At 35.3% G+C, this 21293-nt stretch overlaps 1 protein-coding gene across 2 annotated transcripts in view; it reads left to right on the forward strand.

Annotated features, from left to right (window-relative positions):
• The window catches only part of LOC144965722 (uncharacterized), a 21894-nt gene extending 2114 nt beyond the window's left edge, over positions 1–19780 (forward strand). The window contains exons 2-7 of one of the 2 annotated variants that reach the window (XM_078901350.1): positions 3261–3339; positions 5207–5333; positions 9132–9363; positions 14569–14720; positions 16689–16809; positions 19631–19780. In XM_078901350.1, the coding sequence (XP_078757476.1) occupies positions 3261–3339; positions 5207–5333; positions 9132–9363; positions 14569–14720; positions 16689–16809; positions 19631–19721 (802 nt within the window). In that variant the 3' untranslated portion in view covers positions 19722–19780. The remainder of the gene's footprint in view (positions 1–3260; positions 3340–5206; positions 5334–9131; positions 9364–14568; positions 14721–16688; positions 16810–19630) is intronic. The other variant, XM_078901351.1, reaches the window with a different exon arrangement.
• Positions 19781–21293: the final 1513 nt, after the last annotated feature.

The following is a 21293-nucleotide window of genomic DNA, read 5'->3' on the forward strand; positions in this document are numbered from 1 at the left end:
ATCGTACTCAGGTGTACAATGAGTACCTGGCCGTTAACAGCGTTGTCTAAATCGGGAAAAGTTGCATTATTGCCTAACAGGCGTCATGTTTCATTCTACATGCTGTTGGTCAGGGGCCCCTTGTAAAGCGCTTTGAGCACGATTAATGGATATTGCGCGATATAATAGCTCTTTTTTTTCTTCTTCTAATACCTCTGAATGCTTACTTTTATTATTTGAGTAGGTAGGTCCTCTTAAAACCTGCTCGGTCAGATCTAGATAGAAAAAGAAATAACATTCTCTTTCAATCTTTGTGACACTTTGGAATCAGCAGGGAAAAGCTGATCATTCAAAACACTCAATGTATTGTTGTGTATAATGCAGAGAAGACAAGTATTTTTCATTTTAACCGGTAAAGTGCCGTACTTTGGAAAGACAAGTTGTTGTTGTTTTTTTTTAATTGGCCAGAAAACTCGTCCCTCAACTACCAATCGATTTAAATGACGAGGGTAATTTAAATCGATCGATATTTGAAGGACGAGTTTTCTGGCCACATTTTTAAATACTTGTCTTTCCAGAGTACGGCAGTTAACTGGTAAAATAAATGACAATTTAAAAAAAATAGATAAATAAGGACATTTTAAAAGAACAAACAAAAATAACATAACAATATTAGCTATAATAATAATAATAATAATAATAATAAATAATAATAATAATAATAATAATAATAATAATAATAATAATAATAATAATATAATAATAATAATAATAATAATAATAATAATAATAATAATAATAATAATAATAATAATAATAATAATAATAATAATAATAATAATAGATAATAATAATAATATAATAATAATAATAATAATAATAATAATAATAATAATAATAATAATAATAATAATAATAATAATAATAATAATAATAATAATAATAAAATAATAATAATGATAATAATAAAAGAGTTGTCCCTGAATAATGATAAAAAAGGACTTGGCAGGCTTTGAAAGTCACCTCCTCATAATCTGTACTTCTATAATATTAAAGTAGAGTTGAAGAGTCTTGAAGGAAAGATCATAAAAACCTGACGATATCTTAGTTCCCACTTGGTTTGCAATAACTAACAAGTCAAGTAAAGAAAGAATTTTCGTTGAAAAAAACTTGCTAATTCTCAATTTCATCATTCAGAGAAAACTGCTATTTTTCTGTTTGGTCATTTATCTAATTAGTTTAAGTGGAGAATAAACTTGTCTCTTCTGCATTATAAAACATTACACCGAGTATTTTGAAAGATTCGCGTTTTTCTTGGTGATACCAAAGTTTCCAAATATTGAAAGAGGATGTTATCTCTTTTTCTATCTAAATGTGACTCGGCGGGTTTTGAAAACGTTATGAAGTGGAGAACATAAAAAAAACAACAAAAAAAAAAAAAAAAAAACAAAAACAAAAAACCAAAAAAAAAAAGAGACGATATCTTGGGTCCCACGTGTCATGCAATGACTTATTGACAAAAGAATTTTATTCGTTGTAAACAAAAAACAAAAATCTACTGGTAATTCTCCCCGACATATTATCGTTTTGAGGCGATTGATTGCATATTATGGTTTCATGAGAACAACAGAAGGAACGAAATTGACGTCACTCAGCTCTTTGTTATTGTTTTTTTTGTTTTTTGTTTTTTTTTGTTGACAGTCATTGTAATGATAAGTTCTCACTAAATTCTGTCAATCCGACGATAACAGTTTAAGGTTAGTTTTGTTTGTCGGTTAGTGATATCCGACTGGCGGATGTTGTGAGTATTTTACCGAAACGCATAGCAATGGATAGGCTATAGTTCCCGAAAGTGACACCGCACCACCTAAAATCTCACCTTTCCGGCCATTAACCCTCTCCTTACCACCTACAGCAAAATCGTCACGTTTGTTACGACACTATACATTTTTTCTAATTCAGATTTACTTTGTACATCACATTTTCCTTTGTTTAATTAATAAGAACATAACGTTGTTTTGCAGAGAGATTGTTTGAGTTTAAAAAATCAATTTTTCTACTGGGTAAGCCTGACATTTTGGGGAAAATACTGAAGGAGAGAATTAAAGTTAAAATCTTTATTATTCAATATTAAATTCATCCCATCATAATAATATCGTCTTGAGACGATTGGCCACAACATACAAGGTACACATGATATTTACAGGTCTGATAACTGAACGCCATTTTGGGCTCGTTTTAACATTGTTGTAATGGACAATATTTTGCGTGGGTTTGAGAGCATTTCCATTACAACAATGGGCTCACTACAATTCGGGTTATCAGACCTGCAAATAAGTACACGAATAAATACCACATGTTATCTTTTTTCCAAACAGAAAGAAAATTAAATATAAAAGATGCGCGCTGGGACGTTCCGATTGAAGACTATTTTATGGAAAGCCAAAAAATCAAAGTTTCTTCGTTTTGTTTTTATAATGATAAAAAAATAGCACTTATTATTGCCGGTTTACCCCGTCTATACGGGCACTTGAGAGAGAGAGAGAGAGAGAGAGAGAGAGAGAGAGAGAGAGAGAGAGAGAGAGAGAGAGAGAGAGAGAGAGAGAGAGAGAGAGAGAGAGAGAGAGAGAGAGAGAGAGAGAGAGAGAGAGAGAGAGAGAGAGAGGGTACATTTCTTAATACACTTTAAGATCATGTAATGACCAAACGAAAATTTCGGAAAAAAGATCAAGAACAAAATTTGGTGATAGATCGTTTGCTTGTTTCGGCCCCAAGATTTGGAATGAACTACCACGTGGTCTGAGGGAGTGCAAGTCTTTACCTACCTTTAAAAAGAATCTCAAGACACATTTTACATGTATTTGTTTTTACTGACTCTATGAATCCTTGATTTGGCTATGAATTATTATTATTATTATTTTATTTTTTTTCACTTAAAATTGATATTTATATTGTAAAGTGCCCAGAGCTTGTGTTTTACACGAGAATGAGCGCTATATAAATGTGTATTATTATTATTATTATTATTATTATTATTATTATTATTATTATTATTATTATTATTATTATTATTATTATTATTATTATTATTATTATTATTAAGTAGCTGCTTTCTCTGATTCAGATACTTCTCATAGTCGGTGACCCTGTTCCCGGGACGGTTTTTATGCTTTTTTCTCCTTTAATTTAGAGTTTTATTAAATTTTCGCCAACTTTAGTATATCAAAAGTAATAAATGATTGTTTAAAAGTCAAACGAACAATTAATTGATTATCTGGCAGAAGTAACTTTTCGCTGGTGTTCCCTGAAGACGAATATTACATCTGGCAGACGACATGGAGAACCATTGTCTCTTCTATGGTAAGAGATCAACCTTCATTGTTGTTCTTTAGGTTTAAAACAACGCGTACTTATTTACAGGTATGATAACCCATATTGTTATGGGCTCATTGTTGTAATGAAAATACTCTAGAGCATTTATACAGAGCAATATCCACTGGACGTTCTCAAAGCGCTATACAAAGAGGTCCCTAGCCAACAAAAAAAAACTTATTTAAAAACGTGAGCTTTTATATGGGCAATATCCACTAAATGTGCTTAATGGCGCTTTACAAGGGGTCCCTGACCAACAGCAACACGTAACATGTAGAATGAGACATGAAGCCTGTTAGGCGGTATTACAATTTTGTTCTGACAGAGATAACGCTGTTAACGGCCAGGTACTCATTTTACACATGAGTACGGTGAGAGATCGTGAGGACTCAACTATGAACCAACCGAGGCTCAAATCCTGGATCTTCCATCCGAAAGCGAGCGTCATATCACAAGACCACGTAGACGTATGTAGGACGAGGCATGGTGCCTGTTAGACGATATAGGGTCATAGGGACAACATATTTCACTTTGTAAAATTGATATTACATTGTCGCCATAACATTTATACATTTTATGCATTCCACGTCAGTAAACGAATTTCCATTTTTTAAATGAATAAAGTATATTATTATTATTACTATTATTATTATTATTATTATTATTATTATTATTATTATTATTATTATTATTATTATTATTATTATATTATTATTATTATTATTATTATTATTATTATTATTATTATTAATTATTATTATTATTATTATTATTATTATTATTATTATTATTATTATTATTATTATTATTATTATTATTATCGTTATTATTATTATTATTATTATTATCGTTATTATTATTATTATTATTATTATTATTATTATATATTATTATATTATATTATTATTATTATTATTATTATTATTATTATTATATTATTATTATTATTATTATTACATGATACCAAGGTTGTTGTTTTTTCTCGACAAAGACAACATTGTTCACGGACGGGTACATATTTTACATCCTTAAAAAGAAAAAAAAACTCAACTAGACATCTATATTCTGCATAGAGAGGGATTCGAACCTTCCGATCCGAAGGCGAGTGTCATACTACTCGACTACATCGCCGCAATAATGAAAATACTCTCAAACGAACGCCACACATTCTCCAATACAACGATGTTAAATCAAACCAATAATTGCTTCAGTTATGAGACTTTCTAATGTGTGCAATTAAATAAATTTAAATTAATACAGTGCCCATTATGCTATTTCACATATTATGATACACAAGAATGTGTTGAATATTAATTGATTTAACAAAGATCGACCTCATAGCTACACGGAATATAGTACAGTTCTGACAGTGCACACTTCTTTCTAGGTATGATTTAGATAAAAATTTGAATTAAAAGATTGCTAAACGATTGACTGTGATATTGTTTAATGTGTGTGTATGTGTTGTAAAGAAAAAAAAACAGAGAGAGGGAGAGAGATAGAGAGAGAGAGAGAGAGAGAGAGAGAGAGAGAGAGAGAGAGAACGAAAGAAAGAAAGAAAACACACACACACACACACACACACAGAGAGAGAGAGAGAGGGAGAGAGAGAGAGAGAGAGAGAGAGAGAGAGATAGATAGATAGATAGATAGATAGAGAGAGAGAGAGAGAGAGAGAGAGAGAGAGAGAGAGAGAGAAAGAACGAAAGAAAGAAAGAAAACACAGAGAGAGAGAGAGAGATAGAGATAGAGATAGAGATAGATAGATAGATAGATAGAGAGAGAGAGAGAGAGAGAGAGAGAGAGAGAGAGAGAGAGAGAGTACATTTCTTACTACTTGCTTACTCTATTTCAGATCCCGCTCATGGTAGGCGCCCTGTTCCTGAGACGTTTCGCCAGATTGGTCCACAACAGGAAACAACAAAGACAAAAAGAGACGACATTAGCATTGTCAGAACCTCGACCTCATCCTGAAAGTTTGTGTGAGGATTTCTCAAAATTGAAACTTTCGCGATGCTTTAGTTGCAGCGACTCCGTTAAAATTTGCATTTAAATTTGAGATATTTTACAGTGAGTTAAAAGTTTTAAGCCTCAATATAGGCACCCCCCCCCCCCCAGCTCCCCTCCTCTCCTTAACCAACCAGAATGATGGTTGTGCACTATTTTGAGATTAACCGCATGCCAACTGGTAACCCCCCCCCCCCCCCTCAAACAGAACAAACAAACAAATACCCCCCCCCCCCCAAAAAAAAAATACAAAAAATAAAAAATAAAAAATAAAAACACAACGAACAAAGAAACGACTGGACGCCGGTAGTATCTTTCAGAGTCCTATTTATTTCATCTATGATGTCAAACGCACATTAACAATTGCATGCCACATTTTTAGAAAGAACGATAATTAATGTATTGCGAAGTAACCTACCCTTCTCATCAGATCAAACTAATCAGATCAATTTCTTATAGCTTTCGTTAGTCCATAGCCTGACATTTCCCTAAAAACAACGCCACAATACACAGAGACAATTACAAAAAGAAATTATTCAGGGGAATGATCCCATTGGTTGAACTTTTGAGTACAACTCAAAGCTCACTTTCTTTAGCAAGTGGGATCGTCCGTAGCCATCGTTAACGTATAGCCAGACACTAAGACTCACTGAGACCCATATTTTGACGTCAAATTTAGGTCTGTGGACCGCCTAGTGAGTTGTCTTGAGGAGTGACCAAGGAAACAAGTGATTCCATTGGTTAAACTTTTGAATAAAACTCATCATCTGTGGCCAAAGACTTGTCTTCTGACGTCATTTGTTGGTCAGTGTCAGGCCATGAGTTTGCGACGGCCGCTACTGCTGTGACGTAATTTAAAGGAAGTGTCAGTAAAAGAAGGCTACGCCCGGTTGCCTTAGACACTGCTGAAATGATAAAGGGTCGGAAATAATTTTTTTTTTTTAAACAACATACAAAATAATATCCAAAAAAATAAAACAACAACAACAACAACAAACAAAAAAAAAAAACAAAAAAAAAAACAACAAAACACACACACACACACACACACACACACACACACACACAAAAGGACAAACAAAACAAAACAAAACAAAAATAAAACAAAACAAGCAAAAAATAAGGAAAAAATATCAAAAACACTTAAACAAACGTAACCGAGCTCTTATCGATACCGGTCCCTTTGCTTGCGAGGCAAATGGTCTACTATTGGGGGAATGCGTTTGTCACCGATTTTGTTAGTTTTGATTAGTTATGTCCAACCTACGGTCCAACTCGGTGTACGCTATAATAAGGACATATCACATGGGAACAGCACTTCACTTAATGAACTATACGAGTGAACAAAACTCACAAATCACACAAATGATAGAAGCCACAATACTGAGATAACAGTCTTATAATATGACTGATTCCTGTTATGTCACACAGTCATTAATCAAGGGACAGAAGCTGGTAGCAAATGCATTCCCTCAATATCGCCACTATAAAAAGTAAGGAAATAAATAAAATAAATCACTCGTGTCTTTTCTCTTTCTATGTTTCATAACACTTGATGAAATCATTGTTTGCTTATAACAAACTTTTACGATATGGTTGAAATCACCCGAGAACACTTCAAAATCAAGAGTGGGGAAAAAGCAAACAGCACATAAATTTGATTTATGAATTTATAATCGGGTGTTACACAGAAATGGGTGAAATAAAACGAGATGTTCTTGTTCAAATAAGGTGAAAATAATCAAAGGTAAGATCCTTTTTTCCAAATGAGACCCGCCGTCTCAAAACGGCGTTTTATGTTTGTAGGCCTGACATCCTAACTCAATTATGGGCCTAGTTTAACATTGTTGTAATGGACAATATTTTACGTCATTTTTTTTTTTTTTTGAGATTTCCATTGCAACAATGAGCCCATAATAAATTGGGTTATCAGACCTACAAATAAGTAAACGTAGGTTGTGACCCAGATTCCTATGAATGATTTTAAAGTTTAAAACGGCTAGAAAGGGGATATTTTTTTTTTTTTTTTTGTCACTCCAAGCAACTATAGGGGCAGCGTGGCTCAGTGGTCTTTGATTCGTACCCGAAAGGTACCAAGTTCGAACACCCACTGCGTTGTGTGGCTTTGGGCAAGTAAGTCACCTCGCCCGATCTTACTTGTGGCGCTGTACTGAGGTTGACACTCGGGCTATTCCAGTCTTCCTTTGGAAAAACCATAAAAACAAGTTTCCCATATAAAGGGATTAATACATTACTTTTAAAAATATCTTTAGTTCTCAATGAAACATAAATTAGATATGTTAAAGCTTCTTAATCGTGACTATAAATTCCATTTTTAGCATCTAAAACACCCCGAGGTAATGCCGCTTTGAGAAGATGGGTCACATATCTCATGTGTGGCCCCCTGTCCCAAACAGTTTTTATATCGAGGGGATGAAGATGCTGAGAATTGAATTTATAAATATTCGTAAGAAGGTAACAAGCATGGGTTAATTGCATATTACGCGTATTATATTAGGGGCAGATTAGTTTCTCAACTAAAAGTGCCCCCCCCCCCCCCCCCCCCCACACACACACACACACAAAATGGGTCTCTTCATTTGAAAAAAAAAATAGAGATGGGCTCGAAATTTTTCCATACTTTTTCATGTAGTGGATGCTAATTTTTTGCCTACGCGCACAGAATTACTGGCATATCTACAAATTATAAAAATATTTTTTACAGTTTAATACGATAACTTGCAAACCGTTTTTAAGAATTAAGGTTTATTCTATGTTGACTCTAATAATTGTTAAGAAAATCTAATAGAGAATAATGATAGGTCATTTCATTTAAAATTTATAAAATCTGCTAAGGCATTATGTTCGGTCATTTGCCCGTTTCAATGAAGCGACAGATTGGCTTTACCTGTAAAAAGGACACACTATAATGTATTCGCTTAACTTAAGCGACATAATTCCAGGTTTGCGAAACATTTCCTCAAATATTTTAATAATTTAGAGAATAAATCAATGTAGGTTTACTAATTTCATTTCACATGTCAAATCAGAAGAATACGTTTGCGAAAAAAATCATACGAGTTAAGTCATGGTTGAAATAATCTTATTTTATCTGTCCAAACGGAAGAATCAATTTGTCAACAGACTTTCGTTTCATCCATTGTCATCTGCTAATCATGATTTGACATTGTATTCGGTTAGACAATCTTATTTAAGAGTATGGCATGTAAATCAATATATTTTTCATTTGTTTTTAGATTTGATAGACCGATGTTGCATAAACATGTTACATGATTACATTTCAGTTCTGATGGCCTACTGACTATTTATTATCTGTCACTCAACCTAACCCATGGTGTTCAGCTCATTTTAGTTTTTGTTTTAGTCTGCCCTCATGCATTGATAGTAAGCAAATTACACGATTATGATGAAAAATGAAAAACCACTCCTTCCCGAGAAGTTGCGGACTTTTTTACTAGTAATGAAATAATAATAATAATAATAATAATAATAATAATAATAATAATAATAATAATAATAATAATAATAATAATAATAATAATAATAATAAATAGGTAAAATGTCAAATTTGTGGACATCAACTTTAACCAGTTAACTGCCGTAGTCTGGAAAGACACGTATTTAAAAATTTGGCCAGAAAGCTCGTCCTTCAAATATCGATCGATTTAAATGACCCTCGTCTTTCCGGAGTACCTGGGGCTTCACGATTAATTATTACCAAAATTAATTATTGAAATTATTCTTTTCTAAAGCAAACTGTCCTGCCCAATCGACAGAAGCAGATATCGCAGAAGAAGATGATGATGATGAAGAAGAAGAAGAAGAAGAAGAAGAAGAAGAAGAAGAAGAAGAAGAAGAAGAAGAAGTTGAAAATGCAACCGTTGGAGTCATGACCACGACCTTTGAACTTTTATCTTTGTCCTCAACAAGTAATGGATGTAATAAGGCAATCAACACAGTGTATCGTCCTTATAGCATTGACCGGTAAGTATGTTTGTTCTCTCTCTCTCTCTCTCTCTCTCTCTCTCTCTCTCTCTCTCTCTCTCTCTCTCTCTCTCTCTCTCTCTCTCTCTCTCTTCAAAACTTAACTTTGTCAAATGAAGTTGTCCTAGAGTGGAGGACAATTTTGTTTAAAATAGGAGAGAAAAAAAGGGGGGAAGGGGGAGGGGAGGGGGTTACAGTTAACAGTAATCTTGCCCAAGAAAAAAAAAAGAAAAATTTTGAAATGGTTCTCAAACTCTGGAATTCACTCACTAACTACATTGCAGTACCCTTAATCACACGGCAACCCCCCCCCCCCCCCCCCTCCCCGTATTCAATTTTTAAGAATTCCGAGTGCATTCGTGATTGACACTTTATCTTTATGTGAGCAACCATAACATAGATCTTTGGTCTCGTTGCTAATAATAATTGGCCTCGAAAACAACAGTGTCATGGTAAAAAAATAAAATAAAATGCAAGATAGATTATGAGCATAAAAATAAAAATTCCACGGAATGCTGCTTTTTAGCGTAATAATACACATCTTGCACCTACTACGAAAGCGACGAATGTAAAAAAAAAAAGGAAGGAAAGAAGCAATGTATTACCACTAAACATCAGCGTCACAACATCTTGCTTTGAGAGAACTGTATGACCTTCAATTTTCCACTCAAAAACACACTCGTTGTATATCTCCATGTATGCTATGGTCATGATATTATAGGGTTTTTGCAATCTTGTATATTTAGAATTCTGAACGAGTTTCCAATCGCGGCACAACATGGAGAACGAATTCGAAATAAATTCGAGAGTGGAAGAATTCGTTTTTCTTATGACATTGAATACGTATATTATTTCTAATACTGATTAAGATTTTGTATCGCGCGACAATATTTATTTTATCTGAACGGATGTGAGCGGATAGGAACATAATTTATTTATTCAACGCCAACTTATTATTTTAAATTAAAAATAATATTGGGTTTAACCATAATTCCGTGTTGTAATCATATATCAAATAATATTTATTGGGTCTCCTCCCACTAAAAGGGATTCAATCAACTGTAACACTGTGGAATCCGCATAAATCCAACACTCTTAAAGTCAACTTCTGCTTAACGTCAAGGCAACACGTCTTGTTGGTCCCAGATCTTCTGTTATCTGTATGTCTTGGTGTGTTCCATTGATCATTGATAGTGGATAAAGTCAACCTTGTTTAAAGTCAACCGATCTTTCTGATCCGGCCGTGTTGGTTTCATCAGGACTCCACTGTACTTTCCCTTCTCTTTTGAGTTGCTTATAAATTCCCACTCTTTTACAATGATCCCCCCCCCCCCCCATCTCCTACAAATCCTATTCAATTTCAACAAATGAAACTTTAAACTACATTCGTAATCTAATCAGTAAAATAAATCATTTGAATTCACGTTACGTCCTGATCATATTTACACAATGTTTAAACTAACGACAGGAGTTGAGCCTTCAATTATACTTGTTAGTAAGATAATCATGAATTATTCTCTTCATTTCTGAATTAGGACCACCCACGACGTTTCATGTAACAATAATTGAACACAGCGGCGTGGCGTATTGACGGCGTATGGTGGTGCCATGATTAGAAGAAGAAAAAAAAATCTAAAACAGTGAACACGATTAAGAGGAGAGAGCACATGTTAAAAACTCTCTTTTTTGGAAGGGTGGGGGGAGAGTCGATGGTTTCTACGAGTGTACAAAACTCACAAAAACAAATAATTCATGAAAACATCAAGCCACAACACTGAGATACAAGTCCCGTATGAAAAGGTCTTTGTAATTATTCTTTGTCCACCATTTAAAGGATTGGTTTGGTCGATAATGCAATCAATATGTGATAAATGTAAATCAAAAGAGAAAAAAAACAACCTATGACAGAAATTACTTACTTTTAGTACTTGTAAAGAAAATCTGCACGGCGATGTTTCATCTCTGCAAATCTTTTTATAATGTGTTTATTGAAATTTGGAATGGCATCTATTTCAGCGTTGTGAATTGACAGAATCATTAACGAATTTAACCGCTCTGTGTTTCATTGAATTTCGCAAGAAATTTTTCACTCTTTTAAGGGTGCTAAAACAACGTTCAGGAGGTTCAGAATTACGATGGAAGTGGTTAAGGTCACTATAGCCTATAGATGTCCATGATTTGTCAGTGTTTTTTTCTTCTAAACTAACTGTGAGCCATTCATGCCTGTCATACCATGTCACTGAAAAAGAGCGTTTTCGAGATTTCCACACCTGTGTTTATTCAAAATCAGTTGGTTGGTGAGGACCTAGTGTTTTTATTTCTAATTTGTCATCTAGTGTCAATCTCCCAAACGGTCGGTGAAGTAAAGAGTCAACTTGATTCATTGCAATTCATTGTTTAACAAAACAAAACTTCAAAGTATATCTCAAATAATGGAAATCAGTGGACTACGATTAATGATTGCACAAATAAAAGGTAGATTCAGATCTTAAAGCATCACAAAGAAAAAATCACTCCACTTAAGTACTTACAAAATCTAAAAACACACCAAAGTATAACTGTTGACAATCTTCGCTTTCTTTCTCTGACTCACACAAATACACACGCACAAACAAACACACACACACACACACACACAAATAAACACTCATACACACGTAACCATCAACTCGGCACTACAAGCAAGAAAAATATTGGTAAATTCGTCCACAATGCTTCGTTGCAAAGAATTACTTTATTCAATAATCGTGAAAAAGAGTTGGGGAGGGGGGGGGGGGGGGGGGGGGGGGGGGGGGGTGATATGTCATATTTTTAAGTTTTATGTTGTCTTTCTTTGCTGCTTACAAATAAACTTGACAATGATCAGTGTTTTTGACAGTTAATGTAATAATTTGGATGGCCGAAGTTACCCTAATTTGGCGCATCCCCCCGTCCAACGGTGGAGCTCTCAGATCCTGGCACAAGTCAAGGGGTTTTCCGCTATTTGAAGATAGTATAATTCGACCCAGTTTCTCGCTCAATCAGCTGTAGCGATACTAATGGATAGAGCATTAACTGGAGCTCGGATTGCTTTGCACCACGGTGTTTGATTTAGTCACTACTTCACGGAGTGATGTCACCAACACACGAGTCGGCGCAGTGCGTGATTCGGAATCTTGAATAGAGTGGGGACTAAAAATAAAAAGGCAGTATGTTGTTGGCGAGTTGGCGAAAGACAGTGGAGTTAAAATTTCTCAGTTTTATTTTTAATTAAATTATGCTGTTAATGATTTTTAAAAGATTGGTACGGTGCCTGGCACCATTCGATCCAATGGCCCCACGCCACTGATTGAACATTATCCAAACCAATTTACTTTGCATGTCTTAGAGAAAACAAAAAAAGATTAATGTTCATTATAGTTTGTGAGAGAGAATTTAGTGAGAAGTAATCACCCAATCTATTTACCCGAGCCTAATTTAAGGTATAATAATATAAATAAACATTATAAACGAAAGGAAATTTACCGACTTGACATGACCTGACCGTAGCCATCGTAAACTTAGAGTCAAAAACTGACCAAAAATTGACGTCAAAAAGGCAAGTCTTTGGCCACAAAAGAAAACAACTCGTGAGTTGTAATCAATAGATAGTATGCGCTTGGCTAAGAAGGTCACAACATTGCCATCCGGAAGTATAACGGACCGACACACAAAACTGTGTGTAACCATAAACGTTTATAGTCTGGATAATACCGTTAAGTGAGAATTACTCATGAACGCGGATGGCAAAAAACAATAACAAAGACCAGAGTGACGTCATCTTCGAACTATCTATAGATTGTATGCGCTTGGCTAAGAAGTTCACAACATAACCATCCCAAAGTATAACTGGCCAACACACAAAACTGTATGTAACCATGATCGTTTATAGTCTTGTTAATACAGTTATTGAGAATTACTCATAAACGCGGATGGTAAAATATAATAACAAAGACCCGTGTGACGTCAACTTCGAGCTATCTATAGGTCAATCATTGTGATCACTTGTTTCCTTGTGCTCTTCTAACGACAGCTCACTAGACGGTCCACAAACCTAGAAAATGACGTCAAACTCTTTGGGGGTTCGAGCGTAGCCATCGTTATGTTATAGCCTGACACTGAAATCCAAAAGGACTGGCAGTTTGACGTCATTATTTGGTTTTTGCACCGCCTTGTGAGTTGTCGTTAGTAGAGCTCATGGAAACAAGTTATTTCATTGGTTAAACTATTGAATACAACTCACGATTTGTTTTCTTTTGTGGCAAAAGACTGGCATTTTGACGTCATTTTTTGGTCAGTATCAGGCCATAACTTTAGGAAGGCCACGGTTCTTGTGTCAGGCGATGTTAACGATGACGACGGCCTGACAGTGACAGAGTAACACATTGTCTGCTATTAAAACCATATCAGCAAGTTAACGATTACGATTCCGTTCCAGACCTACAGCGATCGACGTGGAAGATTACCAAAGATCAGTCCTCAGAGTCTGAGGGCACATCTTCCTTTTCTTCCACGTCGTTCGTCGATCGCTTTAGGTTGGGAACGTAATCGTGAACTTGCTATTGTCGCTCCAGAAGTTTCCAGTCTCTATATTTCAGTCTCAGGTATTACTGTACTTTATAGACTTTCAGGGCCATTCGGCCCGTGGAGCCGGAGTTTATCCCGTTTTCTATAGCGTGAAACGGAAAATAGCAATTGCTTTCTATCCTTTGGATAGGACGCTAGTCTATCACAAAGTACTTTCCGCCAAATCTAACAGACTCAGCTACCCATTCACTGGTGGGTGGACAGCGGGATCAGAAAAAACTCGACTGCACTCGGGATCGATCTCGGTTCCTTTGTGTGTGAAGCGAGTGCTCTACCAACTGAGCTATCGGGACCCCCCCCCCCCCCCCCCCCCCCCCTTTACTGTACTTAGTTGCACTAATTACAGCTCACTACAGATAGAATACTATAGATAGAATGCGCTTGGCTAAGAATCTCACAACATTGCCATCCGGAAGTATATTGGACCAACACACAAAATTATGTGTAACCTTGAACGTTTTTAGTCTGGTTAATATTATTTAGTGAGAATTACTCATAAACGTGGATAGCAAAAAACAATAACAAAGACCCGAGTGACGTCAACTACAAACTAACTATAAAATCAAAATAATAATATTATTACCATTTCCACATATCCAGCCCTGCAGGAAATCCAACTACCAACAATGCAGCCAAGAGGAAAATAAAGCGTGCTCAAAAAGCCTTGGAGGACGTTCAGGGAATCATTGATACAGAGAAACGTGTCAAATTGAAGGAATGGCGCTCCTCGTTAGCCAAGTACCGGAGTAAAGGTAAGGGGTTAACAAAAAACAAAACAACAAACAAAAGCAAAACAAAACAAAACGACCCCCCCCCCCCCCCCCCCCCCCCCCAAAAAAAAAAAAAAACCAAACAAACAAACAAAAACAAAAAAATAGAGAATGTATATCGCGCACAATCCGCTAAAACTACCCAACGCCCTTTGCAAGCGGTCCCTCGCCAACGGCAACACTTCTAGGACGAGACAACGCAAAATATTACAATTTTTTTTCGGAGAGTATAAAAGCTCAAGTTTTTTTTTAAAGAGCCTTTTCCAAGGATTCAACCGCGACCCCCCCCCCCCCCCCCCCCATTCTCTCTCTCTCTCTCTCTCTCTCTCTCTCTCTCTCGTTCCTTCTTTAGGCGTCATGTTTCGTCATGCACATTGTATTGCTGTTGGGTTGGTACCTGTCGCAGAGTGCTGTGTGCACATTTAGAGGAATTAGCGCTATATTAAAACTTATGCTTTTTTAAACATTACATTTATAAATGAATATTTAGAGTGGAACCTCGCTATAGCTGGCCCCTGCTCACAAGACACAGAAACATAAAGGAGGAGAGGTAGCAGTAGTAGTAGTAGTAGTAGTAGTAGTAGTAGTAGTAGTAGTAGTAGTAGTAGTAGTAGTAGTAGTAGTAGTAGTAGTAGTAGTAGTAGTAGTAGTAGTAGTAGTAGTAGTAGTAGTAGTAGTAGTAGTAGTAGTAGTAGTAGGAGGAGGAGGAGGAGGATAGCAGTAGTAGTAGTAGTAGTAGTAGTAGTAGTAGTAGTAGTGGTAGTAGTAGTAGTAGTAGTAGTAGTAGTAGTAGTAGTAGTAGTAGTAGTAGGAGGAGGAGGAGGAGGAGGAGGATGAGGATGAGAAGAAGAAGAAGAAGAAGAAGAAGAAGAAGAAGAAGAAGAAGAAGAAGAAGAAGAAGAAGAAGAAGAAGAAGAAGAAGAAGAAGAAGAAGAAGAAGAAGAAGAAGAAGAAGAGAAGAAAATAAATAAGTCAGTAAATATAAACAGACAAGATAAACGAATATGACCAAAAAAAAATAATAAAGTGATTTTTTGTTTGTTTGTTGCTTTAGGTCTCTTCCAACACAATTGAGGTTATATGAGAGACCGCTGAAACAAAAAAACAAGCAATCTAACAAAAATAGTACAAATGTCAATCAAAAGCATAACCTAAAGATATCATAAGCTAAATTATAAATAACCAAGAACAAACAGGCAGAGGATTTACAGGAAAAAAAATATCCCCTGTCAAAAATACAATCACAAACCAAAGAAGCAGGATAGGCTAGTAAAGAGAAGAAGAAACGACATCACTATCGGATCGTACACCCATGCGAACATCATAGGTATATGATTCAAGGGTGATGCTCCCATCCAACCACCCGCTAATAAAGTGAAACAAGAAATCGGTGTGATATTACGAAGTATAGCCTCAGAACCAGGAATATTGTCAAACTGTCATAAACGTGTTACAACTGTATAAGGCATGGTGAGATACATTATCGATCGTTAATAATGGGTTGGGGGCGAGTGGCCGAGTGGTTTAGGCATTGCACCTTGATCCGGAAGGTCCCAGGTTCGAGCCCAGCTTCAGGCACATTTGTTTATTTCCTTGGGCAAGCTTATTAACCCTCCAATCTGATCAATTTGGACAACATGGGCGATTCCTGTTGACACATCAGTTTGTTTGACTAGGCGACGGGATCTTAATGGTATCGTTGCGTAAGGACGTAATTTAAAATACTACTACTACTACTACTACTACTACTACTACTACTACTACTACTACTACTACTACTACTACCACTACTATTACTACTACTACCACCACTAATAATAATAATAATAATAATAATAATAATAATAATAATAATAATAATAATAATAATAATAATAATAATAATAATAATAATAATAATAATAATAATAATATAGTATCGGAGGCAGCGCGCATTATCAATAATTCTAGTGTCTCTCCCAGTGTCACAGCTGGTTCGTAACAATGAAGACAAAAGCAAGCTGGTTGGATACGTCTTCACGTCAAGAATGGCATCTCAGAGGGACGTGGAGAACACTGCCATCTATGTCAGGTCTGTAATACTAATAATAATAATTTAAATACCGATAAAAACAGGGTGATTAGGTTTATTGTTGTGCTAAATTATATCCTGATAACGACCACTTATTTGCAGGTCTGATAACCCAATTCCTTATGGGCTAATTGTTGCAATGGTAATCTAAAAAAAAAAAAATGACGCAAAATATCGTCCATTACAACAATTAATGTTTAAATAAGCCCATAAGTGGGTTCGGATGTCAGATCTGCATATATGTACACGTCGGATGATAAATACAGGATCAATTTAACTTTTTTTTTTTTGAAGTTCATATTAACTATCAACCTCTATGAAAAGAAAGATGGCAGCTACACACACACACACACACACACACACACACACACACACACACAGAGAGAGAGAGAGAGAGAGAGAGAGAGAGAGAGAGAGAGAGAGAGAGAGAGAGAGAGAGAGAAGAAAGAGAGAGAGAGAGAGAGAGAGAGAGAGAGAGAGAGAGAGAGAGAGAGAGAGAGAGAGAGAGGGGGGGGGGGGAAGTTGAATAAATGTTGGATAGAAGAACTCCTCTAACACTTTTTAAGCCAAATTTCTAAGCCTAATAAATGTCGTATGCCCAACAGATTAAAATACTGTAAGTAGAGGGGAAAAACATGTTGTTTTTTTTTGTTTTTTTTTTAAGGGTTTTACGGCGCTCATTTAGGTTATATCAGCGCCAGTAAAAAGGAATAAAATGGGATAGTAAAAAGTTCTAGAATTACAATTAAATCACTCAAGTGAAAGGAAGACAAAGGGGAAGTAGGAACAAATAGGGATCAGATATAAATTCCCAGAGTATACCACCAATGTACTTAGTTTGAGATCACCTATAAGTCTCATCCGGACACAAGCACAAAATCCAATAAAGAGGAATACACTCAAATGCTTACATTACACATTCAAAAGAACAAATATAATAATGCAAACAGAGAGATGATTTACAAGGAAAAAGATATAATCTCCCAAAACAATAACTATGCATTTGACTGTTTCCCTCCCAGCCAGGACAAAACCAAGTAATCTCATTCCAAAACAAAGACAGAAAGCATGTTGGAAAACAGATATAAGGAGATAGAAGACACATTATGTACCTCCCTGCCCACTATGGGAGGTTAGAGAGAAAAAAAAAGAAAAAAAAAAAGGATCACTGCTGTATTGGGTGTTAATAATATATGAATATGTGCCTCATATCAAAATATATTGTACATAAATACAGTACAATTAATTAATCAGATGGTTCAAATAATTCCAAAAAAAATAAAATATAGCAAATAAATAAATAACTTCTGCCAATTATTAAGGGAATGCGTTTGTCAGATCATGTCCCTTAGTTGTGTCCAACAGTGAACACTATTGTTATAGGAGGACAACAAACATTTAAACATTACTTTTTGGAGGCTTAATGGATTCTACGAGTGTCCAACACTCACAGAAGTACACAATTCATAAAACAACAGGCCACAACTCTGAGAAGTCGATCCCGTGTGGATATATTATCTGACCCCACGTATTTTTGCAACAAATATTTCAAATTTTTGCAAAGAAAATGATGAATTTTGCAGAAGAAAATAAGTAAATTTTGCAGTTTTCGAAATATGGTGTATCACACCTAAGAACTAACTACATGCAATCCATGTAATAAAATACCCACGGAATTACGCAATTTCAAACTCAAAATTATGCAAAATCATGGGACGAAAAATGGTAAATTTTGCCAGAAATTATGCTGATTTGGAAAGAGGCACAAAGTTGGGAAATCAAAATTATAATAAAAATCTTCATCACCGCGGGGAACGCAAATTTCGCAAACATTTGTTTAAAAAGATTCCAAGAATTCGTCCAAAATTTGCAAAACGTGCATATTTTGCGGTTGTAAAGCAAATCAGAAAATTTTCCCTAAGCTGTGCAAAAAATAATTTGGTCACCAATCCTAGGACTAGGACTGAATTTCTGGGTGTGGTCTTTGACCTTCCACAGTGGGCAGGAAGTCACGCTGTGGTCTCCTATCCCCTTATATCTGTTTTCCGAGTTGCTCTCTGTATTTGTCTTGGAATGAGATTACTTACCTTTGTCATAGTCATAGCCCTGGCCAGAATCCTTGATTGGTAGGGAAACAGTCAAATGCATAATTCTAGTTTTGGGAGGTGATATCTTTTCCTTATAAATCAGCTCCCTGTTATGTACTATTACTTTTTAAATTTTATTTTATAAATATATATATATATATATATTGGTTTGTAAACATTTGAGTGTATTCCACTACGTGGGGACCTATGTTTGTGTCTAGTCTGGATGAGACTTTTAGGTGATCTCAAACTAAGTAACACCCACTGATAGTGGGTCTGTTTCCTTTTTGAACCCTTCCCCATGGTCTTACTTTTTCTCATGTGCTTTCAATTGTAAATCTATAAAACTCTTTTGACTATCCCATTTTCTTCCTCTTTACTGGCGCTGAAATGACCTAAATGTTTTGCAAGGGTCATAAAACCCTTAAATACAAAAACAAAACAAGGACTGCATTTGATAGCAAATGTATTCACTCAATAATTCAACGATTGTGTGGATGTTTGCATTTTAAACACATCAAAAAGTTAACGAAACACTCTTTGTACACCGATTGTACAATTCACCAAACCATTATAAATTGTGTGTGTACAGTATATAATTCCCTTCCACTCCCCCCCCCCCCCCCCCCCCCCCCCCCCCCAAAAAAAAAAAAAAATAAGAATAAAAACCCCCCAAAAAACCGAATACAAATAAACAAACAATCAAAAATGTCCCCTTCTCTCCTTTATAACAGATCGCTCAAGGAGAAAGTAAACCATCAATGCCAGCAGAATGAGAAAATGAGTAACAGTATTATACGTTCAAGACCAAGACATACATATTGACAACAATGAGCAGACTCATCGACATGGGGAGTTGCGAAATTAAAGAATATTAATCATCATATTATTTTGTTTGTTGCTTTAGGTCTCTTCCAACACAATTGAGGTTATATGAGAGACCGCTGAAACAAAAAAACAAGCAATCTAACAAAAATAGTACAAATGTAAATCAAAATCATAACCTAAAGATATCATAAGCTAAATTATAAATAACCAAGAACAAACAGGCAGAAGATTTACAGTAAAAAAAATATCCCCTGTCAAAAATACAATCACAAACCAAAGAAGCAGGATAGGCTAGTAAAGAGAAGAAGAAACGACATCACTATCGGATCGTGCACCCATGCGAACATCATAGGTATACGATTCAAGGGTGATGCTCCCATCCAACCACCCGCCACTCAGACAAGCAAACAAACAAAACTAAGTCGTTTCCAGTTTATATTATCTCCCAGAGCTTCCTAAACAGATTTCTTTCCATTTCTCCCTGACATTCACATCTATCTACACATATTGATGCTATGCATTTTCGTAAAATACTCACAACATCCGCCAGCCAAAATAAACATACAAAAAAAAAACTGTTTTTAGTTTAGCCAGTTTTTTAAAATAAGTAGTTCTCACTAAATTCTATCAATCTGACCTTAGGCGTTTAAGGTTACACGTAGTTTAGTGTTATTGGTACATTATATCCAGCTGGCAAATGATAATTGCATAGCATCAATATTTTTTTTGTGAAACTAATAATAATTTGGTAATTAAAATTGACAAAACTTATTCTATGAACTTTTTTTCATTGTTGACGATTTGATATTGACACATATAATAATATTCTGATTGTATTGCTCTGTGACATTATTAAACTATATAACTAAATACAATACAAGATGTGAGTTTCACTGAGTTTCGGAATTACAACACCCCCCCCCCCCCCCCCCCACAAAAATTTTTTTTTTTAAATAAAATAATTTGATTTCTGTCTTGACGTGTAATAAAAGTTGTATCCTTTTGCTAGGGGTATACTTTGTACATAAGACTATCTGTTGGTCTTGACATTATCATGGGAAATTTGGCACTTGTGACATTATAATTAATTATTAGTAAATTTCAGCGCATTAAAAAAATAATAAAAATTTAAAAAAGGAAACAAAAAGAGATAGAAAAAGAAAAAAAAAAAGAAAAGAAAAGTCAAGGAATGGTCAAAATATTTCAGATCAAGAATAATTACACTGTGCGCAAAGAACAGAAGTAGCTGGTTCAAATAGAGAAACGTGCAGAGAGGAAATTGTACTGTAAGAAGTGACATTCTCAGTCAAAAAGAAAGTCATCCAGTTACTAAGGCCAGGACAGTAATGTGTTTTATTAATCATTATCCCAAAAAAAACTAAAAACCCTGAGCATTTATACAGCAGGACACGAACCAGATCCTATAGATCATAAGCACAGTGTCACATCACTAGAGCACAAAGCCACATACCAGAGGATGTTAATAGAAAAAATATGCCAGCTATATTTTAGACATGAACTTTGAGCACAGCAGTATCAATGTATGCGTTTCCATTTGCTATGGAGACT

This window comes from Berghia stephanieae, chromosome 2, assembly GCF_034508935.2.
Source record: "Berghia stephanieae isolate SIO BIC M18660-M18661 chromosome 2, UCSD_Bste_1.3, whole genome shotgun sequence".
Lineage (NCBI taxonomy): Eukaryota > Metazoa > Mollusca > Gastropoda > Nudibranchia > Aeolidiidae > Berghia > Berghia stephanieae.